We start from the raw sequence: 26,663 nt of genomic DNA on the forward strand, positions 1-26,663 counted from the left end.
TTCGCGCACACTGTGGTAAAATCGGAAGCTTACTCAGATTCAAACAAATTTAAACTAACAAAAAGTTAGTAGGTTTTCTTCAAAGCATGTAATCAATATAGCAGCAGACAGATGAGAATTGGTAATTGCTTATACTCCTGTACATTTTTTTTGCTAATTGTGTTGATGTCACTAATAAGGTTTGAGTATAAAAGCAATGTGACACGTAACACAGCCCTCTAACAACTCAAAAGTGAAACAGTGAGCGCGCGCGGCACTTTCACCTCCTAATATATGCGTATTTTATTAATTAATCGAGTCACTGCATTTAATTTAATTGTTTTAACATAGTGATTATTATGGAATGAAGCTTTTAATTGAGATACATTTTATTTAAATATGTGTCTTTAATTTAGCATTCAGTACTTTTTAACGTGATTGATGTGTATAAAAGGATGGCGGAATATACAACGGAAATAAGTGTATAAAAGTGGATTAAGTCATTATAAAAACAAGCTACATTTGTGTTAAATAGCAACGTTTTGAGCTGATTAATTGGTGAAAATTATGCCTAGTAAAAAGAAGAAATATAATGCAAGATTTCCACCTGTAAGTAAAAAATAAACGTATTGTTTACTTTTCTTAATGATATTCTAATGTTTATTTTGCAAGTTATTTTTTTTTCGTATTATTTACCAGTAAAAAGTGTTTAGTATTTAATATAAAGGTGACTATTAGAATTATTTATCGAAGTGTTGGCTGATTTATTAATTAAAAAATTTATAACCCTAATCTCTTTCAAAGGTATTTGTTTTTATTCCACGTTGTAGTAAATTTTATTTTTTAATTCATTTTCGACATTGATTTTTCTTGTTATTCACTGTATTTATCGAGAATCTACTATCTATTAATTATACTATATAGTAATAAAGATTTTTATTTAAATGGAATATTAAGAGTCACGTTAATTGTTAGTTTTAAGATTTCGCAACACTGTATTGCTTATTTTACATACAACGATGTCTATGTATTATAACTGCTTAGTTTGAAGTTTATATTAAGGAATGAATTGCATAAACATAATACAATATTTAATTTTTTTTAATCCTTCATTCTTGATACCTAAAGAGAAGGGGGGGGGGCTTAAAAAATTTTATTGTGTTTTTTGCTATAGTTTTAATGTAGGAGTTTTACCAACTTGCCTTTTTTTTTAACTTATAAAAATTATTGTGATAATCAACTTTGTCATTGACTTTATACTTATTATTTCAATGTTTTTATCTTTATTTACAGTACTTTAGATTCACCATTACTTCTGAAATAAATGGCTAATAACAGTATACATTTCATATTTGACTTATCAAACATCACTAGTGAAAAAAAGTTGCCATTGTATTTGAAAAAATGGGGACATTTCTGTATTGGTATTTATTTACTCGAACTACAATCACCAAGGCAGGGGAAATTTGTGTATTGTGATCTGCAGCAGAATAGTCGCCAAGTCTTACCTACTTCCAGGCAGCAGCCCACACGAAAGTGAAAAAAAACCCCCCCATCAAATAAGGGGACATGTTCAAAGGGTATAACTCGTAGCCCCCCTCCCTTGGGCAAACTTCTGCATGTCTATTTCAAAACATTGCATGTTTAAAATCTTAGCGAGTATTAAGATTCACATATATATTGTTTACTTTATGGTTTTGCAACAATTTATTGCTTATTTTTATTTACAACGACGCTTATTTATTATAGCAGCTTAGCCTAAAGTTTATATTAGGAGTGAATTACATAATAGCAATATAATCTTAAAACTTTTTAATCCTTTATTTTTGATACTTAGAGAGATAGAGATGGGGGCTTAAGTATTATATTTATATGAATTATTTGCGGTAGTGGGGATCTTTCCGTATCGCGATCTGCCAAGCCAACTGCAATCGTCAAGGAGCCAAATTGATTTTAAAAGGAAGAATTGTTTTAAAAAATAGCATGTAGATGTTTACCTGGGGGAAGCTACGAGTTATACCTTTAGGGTTGGTCCCTTTCTGTGACGAGTTTTTTAGTTTCACGATTATTCTGTCGCAGATCACAATACGGAAATCTCTTTACAATGGGATTTTTTAATGTAAGAGTTTTACTGATTTTTTTGTGTATTTATTTTCATAATTATATACTATTGGCCTAAATATTTTGGTAATTATTTAAGCCTTTCAAAAATTAAATAGTACCTAAATCAGTGTCTTCACTACCGCGCGAGAATGTGAGAATCTTGCATTAAAAAATTATTACCACGAGAAATTCGCTCATTCTATAAATCAATTTCAAAATTCCCGAATTTCTCGCATTTTGAAAAAAGTTTAGAATAACGCCATTTAGATTAAAATCTGTTTCACTTTTCTTCCTGGATCTTTCATTATTTTCAACATCTGCCCCGTTATCTAGCTTCCCTATTTAAAAGTATTGTTCAGAACCTTTTCGAACAACAGAACACAACCCCTCCGAACCACGGAATCTCTTTCAGAACACATTTCTCTGCAACCACGTGTTTACCGTAGGTTTATTGCAGGGTTCGTTGATTTAAATCAGCTTGATTTAAATCTTGATTAAAATCAAATGATTTTTTTAAAAAAATCATTGATTTAAATCAACTGATTTATATATATATATTATATTGATTTTAAAAGTTAAAAAACGGTGCTTTAAATTATTGATACTTTTATTATTTTCTTTTCTTAGTTTTAAAATTTATTTTAAATAAATTGCTGCATTAATTAATTTTAGCTACCGAAATTACTTTCTTTCTTGGTGTGTGTTAAACACATTTGAAATTACATGTTTAAAAATCTTTTGATTCTTAACATTGAAAGTACAGATTAAAGTAAATATTTAATGCTGTCTTAATATAGACTTGCATAGCTGTAGAAAGTGATTTTTTTTCAAAAAGAAAAAAGAAAAACATGATTTTTTTTCAAAAAGAAAAAAAGCAAATGTTAATTAAAATTCTACCTTTTGATTAAAAAAGCATAGAATTCAAATCTACATTATAGTTTATTGATGGAAATTTCTATATTTCTGAAGCTTGAGGTTATATTAAAAAGAAATTACCTTAATATGCCAAAAATAGAAAGAAAAAAAAAAGCTGAGTATGAGATATTTTTTTCCTGATATAGTGTCATTCTTCCCTTTCAAAGCCTATTTGAAGCAGTAGGGTTATTAACTGGTATTTTTCTTCTTCTCATAATATGTTTACGGTATCTTTGAAATTATCAGATTTTCTTTTGTGGAAAAAAATTCCAATGAGTACATAGATTTTTTTAGAAATGTCTTTAGCTTTACTTATGTATTTTGATATAGGATTAAAAATGAATATTTTAACATAAAAATATCTAGATTGAATATTTATTTTTTGATGAATGACAACATTTATAAACACAATCTGTTGAATTTATTTTGCCATTTTATGAATCATGAGAAAAAAAAAGAGATCACAATTTTAAATTAAAATTATGGTGTGCTAATTGAAACTTTGTGTTACTAGTTAAAGTAGTATATTCTTTAAATTATCTATTTTATCTTGTCTTTTAATTTCAATCATGCCTTTGTATCAAAATGGTCGCTATGCATTATAATAAAAAATTATTTTAGTAAGTTAGAGCTTCTGAAATATTGTTATAATATAGTTTTAATATTAATTTAATTTTGATTAAACATTTATAAAGTTTTTTTAATCATAATTTAAAGCTCTTATAGTGTATTTGAATAAAAATCAAGAAAATCTGATTTAAATAAAAAAAATCCGATTTAAATAAAAATAATCAGATTTTTTTTTATTTTTTTAAAAAAAATCACGAACCCTGGTTTATTGTAAGACGTTCAAATTTTTTATGCACTAATGTAAGATGGACTAATACCTAGTAAAGGCAAAATCTTCTATGATGATGCACCAAAAATATTCAATGCTTTAAAAATTAGAAGACATTAAAAATGTATTATAATTAAAGAATTTTTTTTTCTTCAAGAGATTGTCTTTTTAGTTTTTAGAAATATCACTTAACTTTTTGAAATCTAACCCTGTTTTTGAGAAAGGGTGAGAAATCCTAACCCATTTTTTTTCTATGATGAAAACACTGTTAAATATTATATAATTGGGTTATTTTATAATAAAACTCCTAGTTTTTGATTAAAATATAAAGCATCAGATATTAAAATTATTAAACTTATAATTATTTTTATTGAGGTATTTACTTTTATTTGCTTTTTAAATTTATTTTTATGACTGGTTGTTATTAGTTGGTTGTTATTTTCTTTTTCATTAAAATAATATTTAAATAAGAAAGGTCATTATTTTTGCTTCAGTTGTTGAATCTTAATATTGCTATTTGTTCTCAGATACAGCGTAAAATTTTTTATACTATAAAGCAATTTTTTTTAAAAATTTATCTATTATCGCCAAAAGATTTTGCAAGGTTTTTTGCTGAAAAAAGTAGACCTTCTACAGGGTATGTGATTTTGTAACTTTCCACCATCTATACATTTGCATATTGTGAATTTCACCTACTTACTAATACACTCATTTATTCTTAATTAAATTTTAATAACCCCTTTATTCTCTAATTTGTTAGATTTTCCATGCTAATTCAGAAGAAAAGCTTTAAAAATAATGCTTGTAATCTTATTTCTTTTAGTGCAATAAAATATTCGTGGATGGCAGCACAAGAGAAATAAAATTTAAAAAAATATTATTTAATTTTTTTTGTAACATAATTTCTATAATTATTAGTATGCTAATAGGAAGCAATCAGATTAAAATAATATATTAATAAATAAATTAAAAGAATTTTTTAAAATTCCAATTAAGATTTTTTTTCTTAAATCAGATTTAAATATTTATTAATTGCTTAAACGAAATAATTTTACCATTAATATTTTAATTATTGCAATTTCATGTGATAAAAAATCTTGCTTAATAAAGAATAAATTTCTTTTTTCCTGTTGGTTCCTTTTTTTAAACAGCTAATTCTAATAATGAAATGTGTAATAGCATACCTGCCAACTCTCCTGTTTTTTAGGGAAGCAATTTAAAAAAAAAAAAAAAAGACTGATAATATATGCACTGATGGCAAAAATACTTCTCTTATTCCTCAACAGATGGTGCTAATGCCATCACTGCAGTATGTGGACTCTTAATTGCTTAACTCGAGCTGTGATGGCTCAGGGGATAGAGCGTTCACCTTCCAATGAAGTAAACCCAGGTTCAAATCCCAATGACGATTAGTCGATATGCATTCCGCATGCGGCTTGCATCAACCTCATTGTTGAAATGAAATATCCTCAGTGGTAGACGGATGACAGTTTAAGCCCCTTGTTGTCAAGCAAACCGTGGGAAGTTTTTGTGGTTTTCCTCTCTATGTAACTTAAATGTATATTAGCTCCAACAAAAGGGCCTCCATAAAGACAAATTTCTCTCAATACTTGGTCCAGGAGTTCCCTTGTCTTCTAGATTCGGTTTAAAATTACAAGGCTACGAAGTTGAACATTAGTAGTCTTAAACCCAAAATTGGGATGGTTTGTATCACTATTATTTTATTTCTCCAATCAGGGGTCTGTCCAGGCCGAATTTACTACCGTTTAGCGGTACCTTCACAAATTCAATTTTAGGTAAAACAGTAGTTTCACAAATTCAACTTTAAGAAAAACGGTAGTTTCACAAAATACTTTTTCTTAACATTTTATTTATTTATCCCTTAAGAAACGATAAATCTATATTTTAACCATGTTTTTGTATTGATTTTTTTAAAAGAATTTTTAATTTTTCACAAATTATGTTCAAATTTTCGCAAAATAGGTACCTTTCACAAAAACCTAGACAGACCCCTGCCAATGTTGCCAGGTATGTAATAGCGACAATATAGCTTTACTTTGTGTGAAATCATCTTGTAAATTGATATTTAAAATTAAGTAAAAAGTTAAGATATTAAATGAGTTCTTGCTCAGATTGCAAAGCTATCTGAAATTATTTCATACACAGCTTTGTAGAACATTGAGCAGGGAGGAAGGTTCCCTATCCTATTTAAATGATTAAGAGTTAAATCAAATGTTAACATTCAGAACATATCAGAGTTTTTATGTTCATTCTTGTAACTAATATTATCATCATAAATTTTCTGTCTCGTGAAAGATTAGATTTTATGATGCCCTTAAGTTTCTGGTAAGCGTAGATTTTGTGACTCGGTGCCCTAGTAATTTTTTATCCCTCTCTCTTTTTCTTCTTCATGAGACTAGATTTTATGCATGATTTGATGTCTATCGGGGAACTTCTTCCAAATTAAAAGTTGGCTACTGCTGAGTAAATGAGAGTAAAGCCATTTGTAATGATGAAGAATTAAATAAACAATATAACCAATGTAAAATCACTAACTTTATTCAAAGTTAAGTATCTTCGTTACCACAACAACTGCGAACATGCTGTTCCAATGTCTGGAGGTGTTTTCGTGATAGCCGAACAGTAAATTTGAGTTGATCATACCTCTTGTGCAATTTATTAATTTTTATATTTAATTAAATTAAATTTCTGATGTTTTAGGATGGATATTAAATAAATAAAAACAAAACAATTTTATGAGGTATATATATTTAAATTATACTGTGTAAAAAAACATTTAATCATTATTAAAATTTACTTAAGTGTTGTGTTTGTTTTGTAGGCTCGCATCAAAAAGATAATGCAAACAGATGAAGATATAGGAAAAGTTGCTGCTCCTGTCCCTGTGATCATTTGTATCCTTATTGTGTTCGATTATGGGATATATTTTTTTATTTTATTTGTGTAAGGTATTACTAAAAATTCCTTAAGAATTCTCTTATGAATAACAGGGATGAGATTCTTCCGCGGATTCGCGGATTTCCGCTTTTTTTAAGATTTTTCCATTTTTCCCGCTAATTTCCGCTGAAATTTTTTTTGCCCAAGTTAAAATGTTTTATGAGGAATTTATTTTTCCGCGGAGGGAAATTGTTGAAGTCCCTTTTCCTCCCTCTGAAGTTTCTCTAAAAATCATTTCCTTGGGATAAAACTGGTTGACCTTTATACGGGGATGAGATTTTTTTTGTCTTTCGAATTTCAGCCTTTTTATCAAAAACTCCGATTCTCTAAAAGTTTCGTTTTTTTAAAATAAATATCCCGTTTTTTTAAAATTCAGTCATTGAAGTAAAATAATTATATTTATTTACGATTTTCAAAGATAAACAGAAAATTCAATCTACGCCCTAGCTGCTAACCCTTCCGCATTTTTACTTATTTTAGCAATTTTCTCCGATTTCACGCACAGAAAATAAGATTTTCCGTATTTTTTATCCGTCGGCTGGATAGCTCGTATTTTCGTAATTCAGATCTCGATTTTTATTCACGCGATTTTAATATCTATCATCGATTTTCGTATTTACCTGATTTAAAAGTTGCACATTGCGATTCTTATTTACGCTATTTAAATATCGTATATTATGATTCTTATTTACGACATTTAAAAATCCAATATCGTGTTTTGTATTTATGCATTTTTAAAATCTCGATTTTATTATCAAATCTCGATTTTCGTATTTACCTGATTTAAAAGTTGAACGTTGCGATTCTTATTCAGGCGATTTAAATATTGTACAGTGCGATTCTTACTTACGAGATTTAAAAAATCAATATCGCGATTTGTATTTACGAGCTTTTAAAGCCCTATGTAGCAATTTGTATTCACGTGAGCTTAAAATCCAATATCGTGATTCGTTTTTGTGGTTGTAATATCGCACGATTTAAAAATTATGCATCGTGATCAAAAAATTAAAAAATCATGATTTGTATTTTCGCATTTTTTAAATTCGATGTAGAGTTTCATATTTACGTGATTTAAAAGTCTCATATCGGGATTTATATTCACATGGTTTACAAGCTTAAAAATCGCACTTTTTTGTCAAATTTTTGTTTATATATATATATATATATATATATATATATTTTTTTTCTTTCTTTTTTTTTGTTTTTTGGATTTCCTCTTTTTTACTTTCTGACTACTCTCATCCCTGGGATAAGAATTTACTGTTAGCCTTCTTACAAATTTTTTTTTACTTAAAATGTACTGTTTTGTGGCATTCAGTTCTTGCACGTGAATCTGCTGTCGTACACATATTTTACCTGTACATGGTACTTAGATTAGGATCTAAATGCAATTTGCTCCTGTTTTTTTTGCCTTTTTTGTTTTTACGTGAAATTTTTTATTTTTTGTAGCCTATCAAAAGAAAGTTGTTCATCCTTAATATAAGTGCATTGTTCTTAAAAATTCCTTTTCTTCTTGTAAAACTTATTCATTTCAATTGTTCTACTTTTGTAATAGATATAATTAATTATTTTTGTGATAAGTATTGAACTGAAGTTATTACAAGTTGGTGTATATCTCCTTAACTTAATATAGCTCGAGCTTTAGAGCTTTTTGTTGAATCATTGGTTACAAAGACAAGTCTTATAACTAAAAGTCGTAACGCCAAAACATTAACCTCATCTCATCTGTAAGTGTCTGGATTAACATTAATGTACCACATATTGCATGTTTATTACATTAACTTGTTTTAGTTTATGATGATTATGTTACAAGCTCTATTTATGCAAGGAGATTGTAATACAAACAAAAAATTGCTGAAACTTATTAGAACAAAATGTTTTTTTTCTCCTAGTTGTGCAATTTACTTGTTAAAACATTTCATCAGTTATCTTTTTTGTGATTTATTCTTTTGACAGTTTTCCTGAATGCAGTTGAAGTTTAATAAAAATTAAAGATCGTCTTCATTTTGAGCTTTAACTGGACTAATTAAATGAAGTTTAACTGAAATTTTCTTTTTAGATCTATGATAATTGAATATGTTAATGTTCTGATTATCAATTATAATTTGGAAATGGTATGCATGTGAATTTCTGTATGTTAAAGAATTACTAAATTACTCTACGCATTATATTATATAAACTCTAATATTTATAAATGTATGAATTCAGAAACATCCGAAATTTTTTTCTTTTTGCATTTGCAACAAAGGAGTTGAGAAAAATGGAAATATAAGTTGGATACATATGAAAAGTTTAAAGCAAATTGTACTACTAAATAATCTTCTTAACTTTTGTACTTCTATATATTTTTCTTAATTATGCTTCTTAATTTATACATGTTGTATTAATTTAACTAACAGTCTCGATGGAAATATTACATTAAAGTAAATGATTTTACTTGGATTTCAAAAATAATCTTATGATAATTCCTAATTTTTGACAACATATTAAAATTAGAAATATAACAATTATATTTAAATAACACATTATATTAAAATATAATATATCAGAGTAGATAACTTTAATCAGAGGTGATTGTGGCTTAATGAAAATTACTTGAAATTTTAGACAGAAAAAAATTATATGTAGGAATTATTCTGAGTTAAGAGTAAATTATAAATTTTCGTTATAATTATAATGAGAAGAAATTGATTTTTTTAAAACCCCATTTTATGAAATTTTAATACTTACGTATTAAAATATAAATGTATAAAAATCGTCAAAATTGTAAGCCATATTATTATTTTTTTTATTAAAAACTACATTTTATAACTAACTATTAAATTTGTTAGATACAGATTACTTGGACATGCAGATTTGTACAGTGGCGTACGCAGAATTTTTTTCAAGGGGGGTGTTCATAATTTTCTGAAATTACCAAAAGAAATTCGAGTATATAATAAAGCATTATTATTTCCCTAATTTAGACAGCTAACAATTGTAATTTTTTATTTCGACAGCATTGTTTAGTTAAATTTTGATTTGATTTTTCAGTTTAAGAACATAGTGTAATATCTTCTCGCATGTAACATATCTTCTGAAAAAAGTCCAATGTCCTATGGGTGGGAAGTAACACTTAGAGGACCACTTTCACATTCATCAGATTTTGTTATGCTAGAAACGTTTTCTTCAATGGATGTATAACATTTCTGTTCAATAGAAAAACTTACATTGGCACCAGATGCTGTCACCACACTAATTTCAGGTCGTGATTTTTTCTCAAAATGATTAAAAATTGTTTAATTCTTGCGTTTTGGCATCCTAAAGATCCAAGAACATCAAATATATACATATATTTATTGGCATAGAAATATCCGCTATGCTACGATCTCAAAGTTTCGAACTGGAATGAATAACTTCAACGAGCACAGTATCTCCAATGGTATTGTTACTGATTTCTTCACTAGTCAAAATAGTGGCGACAACGGGTTCGGCGATTGAATTAACTTTTAGTTAAGACAAAACGAAGCAGATTTAGCGATGAGCTCCGAAAGACAAGCGGCAGTGATAACTCTTAGTCTGACTAACTAACTCCACTGTACTCTGTTCCCCCTTTTATATAATTTTTCACCGCATCTCCAAAATTTTCGAATTGTCTCTAAGACGACAGAACGTCTAGGATTCCAGAATCATCGCATAAAGACCTCGCGAAAGACTGACTGCCAATCTCGAAAACTATCGCGACTGGCAGGACAGAAAGGAACCAGCCTGTAACAGTATCACGCAAATTTGGTTTCAAAAGTACAACTCTATTATAGTAAATGTTTTTTCAGTGAGAAATACCGTGAGAAAAAAAAATAAGCATAAGGCAAATAAAAAATATACTAGGAGGCTTCGCCCCCTGCTCGCTGGGGCTCTCCAACCCCCGGAACTGCTTTCGCAGTTCATTTCGGATTCCTTCCCAATCCGATTCTCGCTTTGCTCGCGCATTGGATACGTTCTTAACGTCAAGCTTTTGTATACTTTTTTGAACACTGAAATTCCGAAAACTTTAACTGTGGAAAATTGTAAACCTGTGCATTTCAATATTAATTTGAAATTGCAAACATATTTTTCTTAATCACACTATTCTAAATTTCAGTTGTTGAGAAAAGTAACAGTTGTAAGTTTTGTTTTAAAGTCTTTCCCACCAGAGGGCTAAAACCATGTGTTGTAAAACAATATGAAATAGTACTGAACACCGGATGTAAAGCATCGACTTCGATAAAGATAATTTTGTGAGAATTTTTTTGATAATTCGGTGAGAATTCACCCGATTAGACATGATATGCTCACTACGTACTCTTGCTCACCGAAGCCTATCAATTAAAAATGAAAACTGTTGCCAACGCGAGAAAAGAAATATTATCGGTTTTATTGATACATACGTATTAGCGTTTTATATAATATAGATAGTCTTAAAAAATAATAGCCCGCATAATTTCTACTAAAATTTTTATTTTTGCCATTTTGTCTGAGCTCAAGGGGGGTGTTTAAACCCCTAAACCCCTCCCTTGCATATGCCCCTGGATTTGTATCATTCTTGTAATAAAAATAACTTCATGAAAAGGTTTTTAAATTATTATTTGCTTGAACATAGAATTTATATGTTTTGAGTAAATGGGATACAAAATTTGAATTATAAGTAGGATACAAAACTTATTCTTTCTTTGCTTTTAATCAATAGAATTAGTTCGGTAAACTTTTAAAAGTGAGTTCATGAATACAAATTGAAATGATTGAATTTAAAATTGCTTGAATGCGAATCTGAATAATGGATTTTAAAAAGGTGTAAATACCAGTTGCAATGTGTAATTTTTAAACTGCATAAATAGGAATTGTAACGTTTGATTTTTTTAAAAATTGTGCGGTTTTTAATCGTAATTGGCGATTTTTAAACCTTGTGAATATGAATTTAATGCATGACTTTTATTCATGCAATTCCAAAAGTCAATGTTATAAAAATCTTATGAATTTGAATCGTGATGTTCAGGGATGAGATTTTTCCACTTTTTAGTTGATTTCCGCTTTTTTAACTTTTATCTCTTGAATTTCAGCTTTTTTTTATCAAAAATTCAGATTTTTCTAAAAATTTCACTTTTTTTTTATAAGTATTCCGCTTTTTCAGAAAATTCACCCATTTTCAAAGAGAAACACAAAATTCAAACTACATAGCTACCAATCCTTTCTCATTTTTACTTATTTTAGCTATTTTCTCCCCTTTTACTCGCAGCAAATAAGATTTTCGAATTTTTTACCCACCCTCCAGATAGATCCGATTTTTGTAGTTCAAACGACGCTGTTTCTGATAAGCCTTATAGAGGTCCCAAGCCTGGAGTCTGCCAATATCTCGATTCTAATTCACACGATTTTAATATCAAACATAGCTTTTCATATTTGCGTGTTGAGATTCTTATTCACGCGATTTGAATATTGTACGTTGTGCTTCGTATTTACGCCTTTTTAAAAACCTATGAAGCGATTCGTATTCCCGCAAGTTTAAAATTCAATGTCTTGATTTGCTCATGCTGTTTATAATATCAAACATTGATTTTCATTTATACGTGATTTTAAAATAAGGCATTGGGATTCGCATTCACGCATTCTAAAAATTATGCACCATAATTCTTATTTATGCAATCTAAAAATTACGCATCATGATTCGTATTTACGCGATCCAAAAATTATGAATCGTGATTTGTATTTACGCGTTTTAAAAATTCTATATCCCAGTTTGTATTTTCTCATTTTCAAAATCGTATATCTAGTTTAATATTCATGTGATTTCAAAATCCATAATTGTTATTCATATTCACGCAATTTTAAGATCAACTCTCGCGATTCCTGTAAGAAGTAAATTTTTTACAAAAATTAATTACTATAAAGGTGACTGTTTTTCTAACGACGATTATTAGTATGTATATGTAAGTGTTACAACATCAGAGAAACTGGAAGGGAATATATTCAAAACTTACATTCTGTGCTTGCAAAGAAGAAAAAATAGGATTTGTCACAAGATGTTTGAAAATGGACTAACGACTAAATATAGCAAACATAAAAGATATAGGAAACAAAAGCAATAACTTAAAAAGGGATTCAATTTAATTGTTTTTTTGTTGGAAAGAGTTAATTAACTCATCATCAAAATTTTATTTGTAATTGCTGTTATTTATGCTATAAAATGCAAAATTCTTATCAAATCAAAAACAATTATCTAAACAGTTGCTGGTTGTCATTAATTTTTCAAACTAAAATACCAATTTTTGTATGTTAAGGAGTTACTATATTTCTACTTCACTGTTATTGATATGTTTCAAAGGGCTGTAGTTAGATTAGACTCTAACATGAACATAACGATTTGGTCCATTGTTAAAGTTTTTTTTTCCCAATATAATTTAAAAAGTAATATTACTGATATATTTGCTATAAATCACAACAGTATTTATTAAAAAAAATGAAATATTAATGTATATTCTCAGTAGTTTTAATTTGCTAAACCAAGTAGTTTTTCAAGTAATAATTGTCTCTTATGTGAACTGAGGAAAAATATAATTTCCAGCTTTATTTTTTCAATTGGTGATTTTTATTTTCACTAAATGTTAAGTATCAATGTAGTAGTTTTTATTATAATAGGTTAGTACGCAATTGTATGTCAACACATTATTTATTACCTTAAACTGTCTGGAATTTATTAATAAAGGGCTGCGCTTGCGTAAAATTTACTATCGTGGAAATTCAGCTTTTTTGCCTTTTGGCTAATCTCATCCCTGGATGTTAAACTTTGAAAACTTACTGATACTTATAATGATATTTAATTTTTAAATCTTGTGCATACTAATTGCAGTATAAGATTTTTAAACTGCGTGAATACAAATCATGATGTTTGATTTTGAAATCATGTGAATTTTAATTGCAATTTTCAAATCAAGGGGATACAAATCTTGGTATTTGATGAATCAGGACTTGCAAATAGTGATAATTTGCCAACTGTAATTTGTAAATCAGTTGAATATGGATAGTGAAAGCATGATTCAAAAAATTTGGGTTGTGAATTACATGAGTTGAAGATTCCATCAGTGATTTAAATTACTTTAATGTTATATCTGTTTCATAAACTGCTTTACAGAAATCACGATGTCAATTTTATTAGTTATTTTACAATTTTACTCATCGTTGGCATCAAGAAATCTGGTTTGTCAAATATGAGAAAAATCTCTACTGAGGAGAAAGCTGAATTTATGATTTTTCATAAAAAGGCAGGAATTATGCAAAAGCACCATCTAGTAAATTTTGAAATATTATCCACAAAATTTGTGAATTTCTGTGGTTGTGTGTGAGTGCACAACATATTAACTCAGCCTTTGATCTTTTCTATTTTCTTCTGATTGCAATATGCTGACATTATCTATTCATATTTATTATCTATTTTTTTTCTTTTCAATAATTGTAGTAGAAAACTATTTTTGCCGTAATTCACAAAAAATTCACATTTTTATGTTTACAAAAATTCCCTTCGAGTTGTAACTGAAGGCATATTATTTAACATATCTTTATAGATCTTTGTGTAAAGTTTGTTTAAGCAGTTCTGAATTTTTGAAAAATCCGTTTTTTTTTTCAGAAAGAATTTTGTGAAGTGTCTGTTTTTAAGAATCTGAATTTTGTAAAAGGTCTATAAATGGATCTAATTTCTTCCTAAAGTGACCCCCTGTAAATCGAAATGTTTGCTATTCCAACTCTTTTGAATATTATATCAATTTTATCTGCATGCACAAGTTTAATCCATACCCTACATTGGCATTTATTATTGTAGATACTGGCAAGAAAAAAAACCTTGTAAAGCAGCGAAAACATAATAAGTCATAGATATATAATTCTTTTATTCATTTATCAGTTTTGCTGCATTTTTTTTTTACATTCCAAAATTTTAGTTAGAAAAGTCTGAACAATTAACTTACTAAAGATAAGTCTATCAGTTATTTTACTTTTCACTTAAGAAATTATTAATGAAATGGTTAGAAAAACATTTTTGTCTATTTTTTTTTAAATACTGCCTTTTATGTATTTTTTTGTTATTAGTTAATCAATTATTTAATTACTATTTTGTTGTTAAATTAAGTCATCAATATTAAAATGTGCAAACAATTAGTCCTTTTTTTAAGCAAAAAATTTAGCACAAAATATTTTCAATGAACCCTTTTAATGAAATACCATGTCTCTAAAATTTTATCTTTTCTATTGTTTCATTGTAATTTTAAAATTCAAAATATTATTTGTGAAAAATAATATTTAATGAACTTTTTTAGGAAAGCATGTGTTTTAGCTGATAACAACTTCAAATTCTTAAGGGATTTAGTATCATCGGTTCCTGATGTTCAAGGGGAAGAAGAGCAAATGAATCCTTGCATTACAGATGACAATATTCTCTCTGGCAATGATCATGAAGTTCGGTAAGTGTTTATGTATGATACTGTTGTTAATATGTTGTTATACATTGTTTTTCTTTAGTCCATAGTTGTTGTATAATTGGAAATATATTTTATATATTGTAGAGTTCTGAACATATATTATATAACATATGGTGTTTATTGAATAAGCATTGTCTCCTTGAAGCTCTGTGATTTATCAGACATGCTATCAAAAGTTAAATTTGGAACAGAATGGGGCAGAAACAGAACAGTGCATTTTATGGATCTGGAAAAGTCAGGGAAGTTCGTAAAATTATCAATGTGTGGGAAAAGTAGCAACAATAACATTTCATGCTAATCTTGACCCACTATTGGCGATTTTGAGCTATTTCTTTAATCCAAAGCTTGATGTTGATATGATGCTTGATGTTGCTATAAATAGCAGCCCACCTGAGAATAGGCAGACAAAGGTTTCAAGTTACATCAAGTCTAAAGAACAGTTCTCAATTCCTGCCTATTTTTTTCCGCATGTAAAAAAAAAATGCATATCAAAAAGAAGAAAGCAAGTTTTTCACTGGTGAAAATATTTACCAATCTGATTCTCTTTTGCATGGCGTACAAATTTTTTGCATGGACTGAGAACTGCCTCTAAGTCTTGAGACGAGACATGATTGCATTCATTTTTATTGCTTGCTGATACTTCTGAATGAAAAAATAAATGACTAAGCTTGTAGCAATTTAAATATAAAAATAGATACTCTATTTTTATATTCATAATGCAATATGTTATTTTAGTGCTATGCAACGAGCACTAATTAGTGAACTAATCTAATCCCATTCATTGCATTCATTTTTATTGCTTGCTGATACTTCTGAATGAAAAAAAAAAATGACTAAGCTTGTAGCAATTTAAATATAAAAATAGATACTCTATTTTTATATTCATAATGCAATATGTTATTTTAGTGCTATGCAACGAGCACTAATTAGTGAACTAATCTAATCCCGGCCGAGTGTTCAGTATGCTTGGCTTCGAAGCCAATGGTTGGGAGTTCGAATTCCGCTCAGGACATGGATGTTTCTCTTTATGTTGTTCTTTGTCGTGTGAATGTGGCCCACCCTATGAACATGGGCCTGTGGCAATGTGGCGTGGGTAATGCTGCTCTCCTCTGTGACTTAGGTTCTCGGGTACCCACCGGGTAAAGTTAAAGGGCAGCATCTTCTGAGGAGAAAAACAAGTCTTCAGTGCTTGCTATTAAAAAATAAAATTACTGAACTGCTTTAAAATTTTCAACAGAGTTTAAATTTCTGTTGCTTATTTTATAAGATTTTGTGTGTGTTTTTCGTATTTAAGACAGGTAATGCTCTCTTTTTATTATATTTTCTGTGTTTTAAGATTTAAAAAGTTAAATTTAAAAATAATTTAAATATTTTTTTAATTACTTGTTTTAATCAAATAACTAAACAAAGTTTTATAGACTTATGATTAGTGACCACTGTGAATCCAAAAAATTATAAGCATTGTCTGTACACAGTTTCTGCCACCATAAACTAAAAGTTGGCTAAGTTATTTTGAAAAAAAAAAAAAAATTCTGAATAATTTAAGCATGTTTGTAGATGTTTTTCTTATAAATGTTTATTTTAATTTAAACTCCTCAATGTTAACATTATATATAAGAACCAAGATTGAATTGCAACAAAGATTCAAAAGAAAATAAAGCTCATGTATGTGCAGGGCTGCCAACTTAGTATGCTTTTTTGAAAATGTTGTAGCGCAGACTAAATGTTGCAGCATATGATTCTTTGTTTTGTTAATTTTAATAAAGTTATTTTCCACATCTCTGCATGTAAATAATTTGAAAGTTTATATTAAACACCATTCTGTTCCAGCGGCGAAACTGTCAGAGGTAAATACTAACTTCATATTGGATTGTTTTCTTGTATAAAGCATGATTTTTATATAAAATTATTCATTTGTTCGATTAAAAATTCGAAACATCCTTTTTCCTAAGTGAAATTTTAATTTTTTTAATATTTTCTTTAAAATTTGAACTTTTGTAAAAATTTTCTTTTTATTCAATTTTTTAAACATATTTTGTAGCTCAGTTAGGGGAAGACGACCGAAAGATAAAGGCACAAGTGAAGATAGTGCGGGACCCAGCCATTCTACTGCTGATGAGTCTGAAACGTGGAGTGCAGAAGAAGATGGAGAAGAAGTAGATTTGCATTTTATAATCCTAGTTACTAATATATTAATTTCATTTGACTCATAACGAAAGTTTTTTTGTTACTAGAATTCTCACAGAACCACTTTTGTTTTATGGAAAGTATTTTTTAATGTTTTCTAACATTTTGATTAGAAATTTTGATTTTGGAGGAGATTTGCTATAAATAAACTAGATTGTAAAATGACTTTTTATGCTTAGTTACTAATTCTAAAGCAAAACATGCAATAACTATTTCCAATAATATTGCAATATGCTAAATTAGTATTTAAGTATTTTTTCAAAGATTTTAGATATAGTGAACCATAGTGGACTTGTTGCTGGTTCCACTGATGGTTCACTACAGCAGGGATGGTATTATTGTAACTATTATAAGTATTAGTCTTCTTGTATGCCTAAATTTAGTTCTTATTAATTTTATATTCATAATCAGTGTAATAACACGAACCAAGTTTGCATAGTTAAGCAGTCTGTATAAAACATTCCACTTGTCATAAATTTTTTATGTTTGGATTCTTGTAATTTTTATTAAAATGTTGCATATTCAATGTTGCCTCAACAGTTTTGACATATAAAATCAGGGGTCTGTCCAGGCCAAATTTACTACCGTTTAGCGGTACCTTCACAAATTCAACTTTAGAAAAAGCGGTAGTTTCGCAAATTCAATTTTAGGAAAACGATAGTTTCACAAAATACTTTTTCTCTAAAATTTTATTTTTGTATCCCTTAAGAAACGATAAATCCATATTTTTGTGTTGATTTTTTTAATATAATTTTTAATTTTTCTCAAATGATGTCTAAATTTTCACAAAATAAGTACCCCTCAGAAAATCCTAGACAGACCCCTGAAAATATACTGAAGAGGGTCAGAAAACCTTTCAAATGGCTGGAAGCATTGTGAATTGTGAAATTCTTATTTATGTAGTTCTGGTTGAAGTACAAATTAAAAAAGCTAAAAAAATAATTGTTAATGTAGGGATGATATTAAATGTTTTTTTGTTTTGTTATGTTGTTCTTTCTATTATAGAATTTCCATATATATTAGATCTGTTATAATCATTTTTTAATTTTTATAAAATTTAAAAATTTTCAAAGTTGATAAAATTTGGAGTACGTACAAAAGACAATAAGAGTTATTTAAAAACAAATACATTATTAAAACTACTTAATTTTTTTTTTTACTTGTGATTTATGCACTTTAAGTCTGCAAATATGACATACGTTTAAGGTGGTATTGCCCTGTAGTAGCATTTGTTCATCTCAGCAATAAAAAAAAAATTCAAATATTCAATTATTTGAAGCTCTTTATTAAAGAATTTTGTGAATTTGAGAAAAAATAAGCATTAAAAAGCTGCATGTATAATACATTTTGGACTGAATTTGCACTGTGCACATTTTTTTTTTTTTTTTTGCCATAACATTTTTGTCTTGAAAGGGTCAATAACACAGGGCTTGATCTAGATGGATTTAAATTCCTATCGATCCTTTGAAAAAGAGCAAAAATTAAATCCTTCACAAAAATCTTAACCCGAAAAAAAATATCCATTATAAAAGTTTAAATTTCAGCATGTAAAAGCCTTTATTTTGTAAAATGATTGATTTTTATATTTTTATTTCAGTTAACAAAAAAATTTTAAATCTTTGAAAAAAAAAAAGATTATTAATTTATATTTTGATTTCTGTACAAATAATGATTAAATCATTTTTATATACAGAAATCTGATTGCCAAAATATTTTTGCTTATAGTTTGTTTTCCTTTTAGATTTTACTTTTTTAGACTTGCTAAAACAAAACAAATTTGTTGTTTATCATTGGATTTGATGAATATTACATTATATTTTGAATAAAATGAAATATTTTTTTTAAAAAAAATACTATAAATAGCTTGCTTCTAATATTAAAAAATTTTATTTCTTATTTATATGTACTTTTTTCTAATGATCACAATTGCTAAAAGTCAAATATTTCATTCCACAACATTACATACTCCTGTTCAACAAAGTAGTTAATGTAATGCAAAGTGTAGATTGCACATGAAACTAATTTTGCAAACTCGATTGTGTAATTAATATAAATTTATTTATCATTATTATTTCTGCATTTATTTGTGTATTAATATCTGTTTTCTTTGTTTAGGATACTGACTGCAGTACAGATTCTGCTCCATCTCATTCTGTTATTTCTTCACTGCCATCAGCACCCATTCCTCCTTTACCTTGTAATGTCGCTTTTGCAGCAAGGTAAAGTATAATTTCTGATTCAAGTATTAATGTAATTAGGAAATAATTTCTGAAAAATTTCCTATTTGTATATATTTTGACATCTGTGGTAACTTTTTATACTAAATTCTTGTTTTTATAACAAATGTTGCACCGAGTGTTTTAGTTTTTCTTAGGTGTGAAAAATATAATTAACCAGCCCAGAAATGCCCGAGGTGCGTAGCGTTTTTAAAAAGTACTTAAAAGTGTCCATTTTTGGTTTTCAATTTTTAAAAGCCCTTAAAGGTGCTCTTTTCATTGGGTGTTTTTAAAAGGTCCTTAATAATGTTCCCTTTTCCGAATCGATATCTTTTTTTTAATCATGTTTGTTTTTGTCACAAATTAAAAGCATTGTTTTCATTCAATGTTCAAAAGCATTGTTTCTATTCAATATTTTCACAATGCATTCACAACCATAATAATATTATCAGGATATGCAGACCAATAAAAAAATTTTCTTCCTATTATTGAAAGTTCATATGTATGGATTTTTTAATGGATCTTAGAAACTTCTATATTGTTACTTTCCAAAACGTATGTGTTTAATATTTTATATATATCCTAATTATATTTGGGGTGATTTCCGTATCGTTATCTGCCTTAGAATAATCTCCAAGTCTTGCCAACTTCCGAGCAGCGACCAACGAGAAACTAAAAAAAAAAACCTCACAGAAACTCGAATCATGGCTACCACCAGGCAAACATCTACATATTTTTTAGTTTTTTTAAAAATATTTACAAGTTTAAAATCTATTTGTCACCTTGGCAATTTTAGTTGGTGAGATCATGATATGGAAGTATCCCTTTATATATTTTTTAAAAAACTAAAGAGTTAAAGAATATTTTTTGAGTGCTTGAAAAGTGCTTAAGAGGTTCGTATTTTTTGTTCAAAAATTTGGCTTGCACCCTGTTGCATTTTTAATGGTTTTGGTAAAAGTGAATATGGATAAAATCTACTTGATAAGAATACTCAAGACATAAAATGCACCCTATCCTTTCTTTTTATTTATTTCATATTCTTGTAAATCATTGGTTATATAAAACCTATTGTCAAGCCCTAAATAATAATGTTCTAAAATTCCTAACAAAATAAATTAATGCCAAACAGAATATATTCTGAATAAGCGACTTAATTTTTTCAGCGCTAATATTACAAGGGGGATATTCTCAGGGGAATATATTCAGTGGGAATTTTTCTAAATTACATTTTATGAAATTTTTAAAGATAGACATTCGAACTACTGGGGAAATTGCTGTCTATTTATCACTTTAAAGTAAAAATATTTTTAGAACACTGCTCTTAAATGATATAGTAAATTGTGATTTTAAATTTATTAAAATTTTTAACTCCTTCTGAAGTTCAAAGTTTTTTTTTTTTTAAATATCAAAATGTAGAATTTCTTGAATATAACCGTATGAGGTATTCAAATGAGTGAAGCTTCTGTAATCAAGTTCCATTCATGGTGCGTAGCATTTTTCAAAAGTGCTTATTTTCCATTTTCGTTTTTTAAAAGTCCTCAAAGGTGCTTTTTTCATTGGGTATTTTTAAAAGGTGCTTGCTTTTTCCTTTTCAAAAATGAGATTCTTTCCTTTACCATGTCGATTTTCGACGCTTATTATGCAAAAGCATGCTTTTCACATTGTTCTACTCAACTTTTTCACAATTCATTGAACCGCAACCCATTTCTGCTTTCCTTTGGTACATAGCGTATGAAAGAGACAATCATTTTACATGTTTGATGAAATACTTGCGAGCCAACATGTGCATCTACTGCGCTGAGTTCAGTGAGATTCTAGCACTCTCATGTGTAACTCTGCTGCATTTTGCAAGATATTCTCAATTTCAGGCTTCATTTTTCATCCCCCCCCCCCATTTTTCAAACTGAAAAATCTCTCTATTTTTTTATGGTGGCTAATATAATCAAGAACAGAGTTCTTTGTCAGAAACTAGTTATTTTATCTTGATCCTATAAAGTCTTTGAAAATTATTCTGCATTTTGTTAATGTATATAGTGCTTAAAATATTTTTTGAGTGCTTAAAAAGTACTTAAAAGGTGCTTATTTTTTGTTGAAAGATTTAGCCACGCACCCTGCTATTATATTAATCAAGATTTTGCCAACTTAATCCTTTGTGTGTGTCACTTAGAATATCAGGATAAAGCCTTCTATTTTGATCCATTTGTTGTACCAGCCATAAGCAGAAGGTAGACTTATTAAACAGCAGGAAGTTTTCAGTGAAATTGATTTCACTTTAATTTAACAAATGCCTTAAATTTTATCTAAAGCAGATTTCATCACTCAATTTTTTATAGTTATTAATTCTGTGATAAAGTTATAATGATGTGGGAAATACAATAATTAAAAAATACTTGGTATAGTAAATATAGGAAGTAGATGATTAAGATATTATTAAATGTGATTATATCCAGAAAATATTAGCTAATGGCTTTTGATATCTCAGTTATATGACTGATATTAATTAAGTCTAGGTTGCTATTCCATGCACACAATGTTATTTTTAAACCCATTAAAACTAAGTTATGACCAGAATTTAATTTCATTATTTTATATTTTGATTTCTATGAAAATCCTTTTACAAAAACATGCATTTACAATTTTTGTTTGTTTATTTGATAGCAATATGCTTCCATTTACAATCAGTCATTTGTGAGCTAAATTTTCTAAGAAATTATTTAAATGACTATTACTTTTGAATGTTAGTGTCTGTATTATGTTTGTTTGTGATTTTGATCTATAGTCATGGTGGGAATTCTAGCATTGAATTGAAAAATAACACTTTAAAACCTGAAATTTTGAGAGAAATTCATACTATTTCTGGAAATTCTTGGAGTATTGATGAAAAGCAGCATAATGATCGCATAAAATTTAATTGTTACTGTGCTTTAATCTTTCATTAAGCATTACAACTTTTTTTATACAATTAATCAGATCTTATGAAAACTTATTAGTTAATTCCATATGGAGGCGTATGTATGTAATGCATTAATAGCATTATGATAGATGTTGTAGTCGTGTAGAATTAGTCAATAAAACCAAAAAATTATTAATTAACAAATAACTATTAATACAGTTTTAAATATTGTAATGTAAGAAATAATTAATTCTCAAAAATTTAAAATATTAAGCATCATTATTTGAAAAGAAGTTATTTTTTACAAATATATTTTATTTCTAATTTGTAATCATGTACAAGTTTCTTCTCAGAAATGGTATATCATTCAATATAATTAATTCATGATTTATCATGGTTGGTATCAAGAAATTTAACGACTTTAAACTCTAATAAATTTTTCTTCTATTCTTATAAGACATTTAAAAGGGATTTATTTATCAGTTCTCAAGATTTTCTCTTTCAATTTTTGAACGTCCTAGTAAGATGCAACACCAAGCCTGGCTCCCGTCTTAATCTAAAATAAAACTGTATTTAATAGTTTTTCGTTTTTTATGATTTAACAAGACTACAAAATAGTCTCTAAATTTTAATATTTTGACTAAAATTGTATTATTAGTAATTGTATGTAGTATATATTAATAATTTTACAGGGTTCCCACGGTCCTTAAAAGTACTTAATTTTGGTTCAAGGCTTTTAAAAGTCCTTAGTTTTTTAACATCACTATGGTTGACAGGAACAATTTTCCAGCTCAATTTTTTCAATTTCAATGAAATCATTTAAAATGGAATGCATATTAGTTTCATACATTAACTTTTACAATCTGAATGGCTTTAGCTTTTAAATATCTGAAAATGTTTTAAATAAAACCCAACCTTGATTTGCAAAAATTGCCTGGTACTTCTTTGGTGAGCCATGTTAAATTCATACAATTATATCAGTGTTTACATTATAATAAAATTGTTTTTTATGATTTTTTTATTTATTGATTTTTTTAGAATGGTAAATAATTTGCACTGTCACTGGAGACATGTATATTCAATGAACAATCATACTATTTTTAAAGTCCTTAATTTTTCAAAAAAGTACTTAATTTTTTCAAAAAAAGTCCTTAAAAGTACTTAATTTTTGCTTCGTTGAAAGAGTGGGAACTCTGTTTTAGTGTTCTGTAGTAGGATATATTAATATTTATCGGTTCTAGAGATTAAATCTTTCTCTTAGAATCTTGACGTCCTAGTAAGATGCAACACCAAGTGGGGCTCCCATCACAATCTGAAATAAAACTGTATTTAATAATTTTTCGTTTTTATTGACGTAGCACAAATACAAATAATTCTAAATTTTTATATTATGACTGAAACTATACCAAATTAAATTAAGAAAATGCAGAATTTTTTTAATTTGAAAATGGAAATCTCATTAATTGGCTTTTGTCCAAAAAGTGGTTAAAATGAATAGTTCAAAAATTAATATTTTGGTTACTTTTACCTTATTAATATCACATGAAAAGAAATTTCACTGTTGTAAGAAAATTAACATGCATTTAGTAGGCCAAAAATAATGCATTAAAGTATAGCATAGTATATTTATTTATTAGTTATTGTACTTAGTATTTATTAATATTCTGTTATTTGTTGGGATAGTATTTTTATACTTATGACATTATTAGTTTAACGTAGATAAAAAGTTATTTTTTGAACTCCCAGTTCGAGTTTAATAGAGTTAGTTTTGAACTGGTGTAAGGTTTTGCTTAGAAGACAGGTAGTTATCTCGATTATCGAATGTACGTTACATTGTTCTTATAATGGCTTAGCAGAAAAAGAGAAAAAAAAACTTGTTTACATTCATTATTTATTGCAAAGATCTGCCTAGAAATTAAAAAAAAAAAGGTAGGGCGCTTTTTCAAAAACAAGGACCTCTTCTGTGTTGAAGAGCATTAATCTTGCTAAACATTTTAATTATATCTATCTAGATTAGTGCCCTTCAAAACAGAATCAAAAATACTGAAATATATATGAAAAATTAAAGTATTTTTGTGACTTAGCCTAAAAATAATTTCCACTGGTTATGGGAATCTGAAGTTCATGTTTTCTGCTACTATCTTTATTCTTAAAATTAAAAAAAGAACATTTTCTCATTTTAAAAAAAAGAGACAACATTTTTACAAAAAGGGTAAAGAGGATGCATTTACCTCTGTAAAAGGGCAAGCAGGGTGGGCTAAGTGAGAACACTGTGATAGATTAATGATGAAAAAAATTATCTTGTTTGCTTTTTATATTGTACATACATGGTGCACAGCGTTTTTAAAAAGTGCTTAAATGTGCTTATTTTCGATTTGCGTTTTTTAAAAGCCCTTAACGGTGCTTTTATCATTGGATGTGCTTGATTTTTCCCTTTTCGAAAATGAGATTTTTTTCTTTATCATGTCGATTTTTGACATATATTATGCAAAAGCGTGCTTTTTACATTGTTCTATTCAGCGTTTTTACAATTCATTCAACCACAATCTATTTCAATGTACCGTCGGTCCATAGTGTATGAAATCTCCAATCATTTTACAAGTTAGAGGAAATACTTGCGAGTCTGCATGTGCGTATAGTGAGCTGGCTTCGGTGCACTCTCATGTGCAATTCTGTTGCATTTTGCAAGATATTCTCAATTTCAAGTTTCATTTTCCACCCTCTGGAATAGAACTGAAAAATCTCTTGGTCATTTTTTAATGGCTAATATAATCAAGAAAAGGATACTTTGTCAAAAACTAGTTATTTTATCATGATAATATAAAGTCTTTGAAAATTATTTTGCATTTTGTTAATGTATATAGACTTAAAAATGTTTTTTGAGTGCTTAAAAAGTACTTAAAAGGTGCTTATTTTTTGTTGAAAGATTTGGCTACGCACCCTGAAGCTGGATTTACTGCTATGAAAGGGCAAGGAGGGTGGGCTACCCTGCTGAAAATTCTAAAGGGAAAACACTGTTATTGATTAATGATTGAAAAAATTATTTTGCTTGTTTGCTTTTTATTTTATAATTTGTATATTTTTTCAGTGCGTCTCATCATTATGTTCCTCACCTGCAACCTGTCTCTAATAACAGTACATCCAACAATATTGATGATGATTATGACTCTTGACATTCTTGAGCAGATTATTTTTATTTCTCTCTCTCTCTAGTAGCATTTGTAGAACCAACAACACAACTGCTGCCAGTCTGCCAACTGATTGAACTGACTTTGTTAGATTGAATTTAAAAGACATTTACATGCATACAATATGCATCACCCATTGTTTTAAAAATAATTCATTGTTCATGCACATTTTTTTAAAAAAAATATATTGTTTTCTTCTTGGAGAACCACAAATTATGCCTGAGAAACTATTTCTGTAAATATTTTGTTTCAGGCTTTTGCTTTTTGTTTTGTAATTGTTTAATTATTAATTTTTAACAATATAAGACAATCAGGTAAAATAATTATAAATCCTTGCATTTTTATGCATAGAGATATTTTATAAGTGATGATGCATGTTCTTAAATAAACCTGGTCAATTTTTATAGCTAGTATGCACTTAGATTTAAAACGAATTTTTTTTTTCATATTTTCATTTTTTTTTTCTTTTTTTTTTTTGAATAAAGCATTGGAAGTAATTTTTTTTTGTTGACACATTTTCAAAAAAAATATGCTATGCATTTTTAAATGATGCATAACCAATAAATTATCAGTCAATTTTAAATGTAATGTAAATGCTATTACATTACATTTTCATAATATCTGGGGATAAAAACTTAGTATTTTAGGGATTTCCACTTTTTTTTAATTTTTTTTAAATAATTCAAGACTGTGGGTTGAAAGAATGTTTTAAAATTAAAAAAGTAATAATTAATAATAGGAGCTCATAAAAAATGCTTATCAGCTTTAAAAAATTAGATATTTTATTAGATTAGAAAAATTAGATTATTTATTTAAAATTAGATAAAAAATAGATAAACAAAATATTTTTTTTCTTAGTTAAATGATAATTAAATTTTAAAAATTGAATGAGTTAAAAAAAAA

The 26,663-nt window shown here is 27.8% G+C and overlaps 1 protein-coding gene across 3 annotated transcripts; it reads left to right on the forward strand.

Annotated features, from left to right (window-relative positions):
- Positions 1–2: 2 nt before the first annotated feature.
- On the forward strand, positions 3–26,663 carry NC2alpha (negative cofactor 2 alpha). 3 transcript variants are annotated; one of them, XM_087166182.1, is made up of 7 exons: positions 3–121; positions 6,678–6,750; positions 8,427–8,520; positions 15,115–15,258; positions 17,318–17,432; positions 19,579–19,682; positions 20,305–20,497. In XM_087166182.1, exons 2-7 carry the CDS (start codon positions 6,696–6,698, stop codon positions 20,480–20,482), a joined length of 690 nt encoding a protein of 229 aa, XP_087022308.1. In that variant the 5' UTR covers positions 3–121; positions 6,678–6,695; the 3' UTR covers positions 20,483–20,497. The 3 variants fall into 3 exon arrangements, with proteins under 3 accessions (XP_087022308.1, XP_042905249.1, XP_087022307.1); XM_043049315.3 differs by lacking the exons at positions 3–121; positions 20,305–20,497 and adding exons at positions 448–588; positions 25,661–26,663; XM_087166181.1 differs by lacking the exon at positions 3–121 and adding an exon at positions 448–588.

The sequence above is a fragment of the Parasteatoda tepidariorum genome, chromosome 6, assembly GCF_982258835.1.
Source record: "Parasteatoda tepidariorum strain Cologne lab strain chromosome 6, Ptep-v5.0, whole genome shotgun sequence".
NCBI lineage: Eukaryota > Metazoa > Arthropoda > Arachnida > Araneae > Theridiidae > Parasteatoda > Parasteatoda tepidariorum.

Excerpts from the sequence above, each read along its gene's own strand:
- NC2alpha (XM_087166181.1), top strand. The coding sequence starts at position 547 with ATGCCTAGTAAAAAGAAGAAATATAATGCAAGATTTCCACCT. Across the intron at positions 6,751-8,426 it reads TCCTGTCCCTGTGATCATTT|CTCGAGCTTTAGAGCTTTTT; the intron begins GTATCCTTATTG and ends AACTTAATATAG. Across the intron at positions 19,683-20,304 it reads AATGTCGCTTTTGCAGCAAG|AATAATCTCCAAGTCTTGCC; the intron begins GTAAAGTATAAT and ends TATCTGCCTTAG.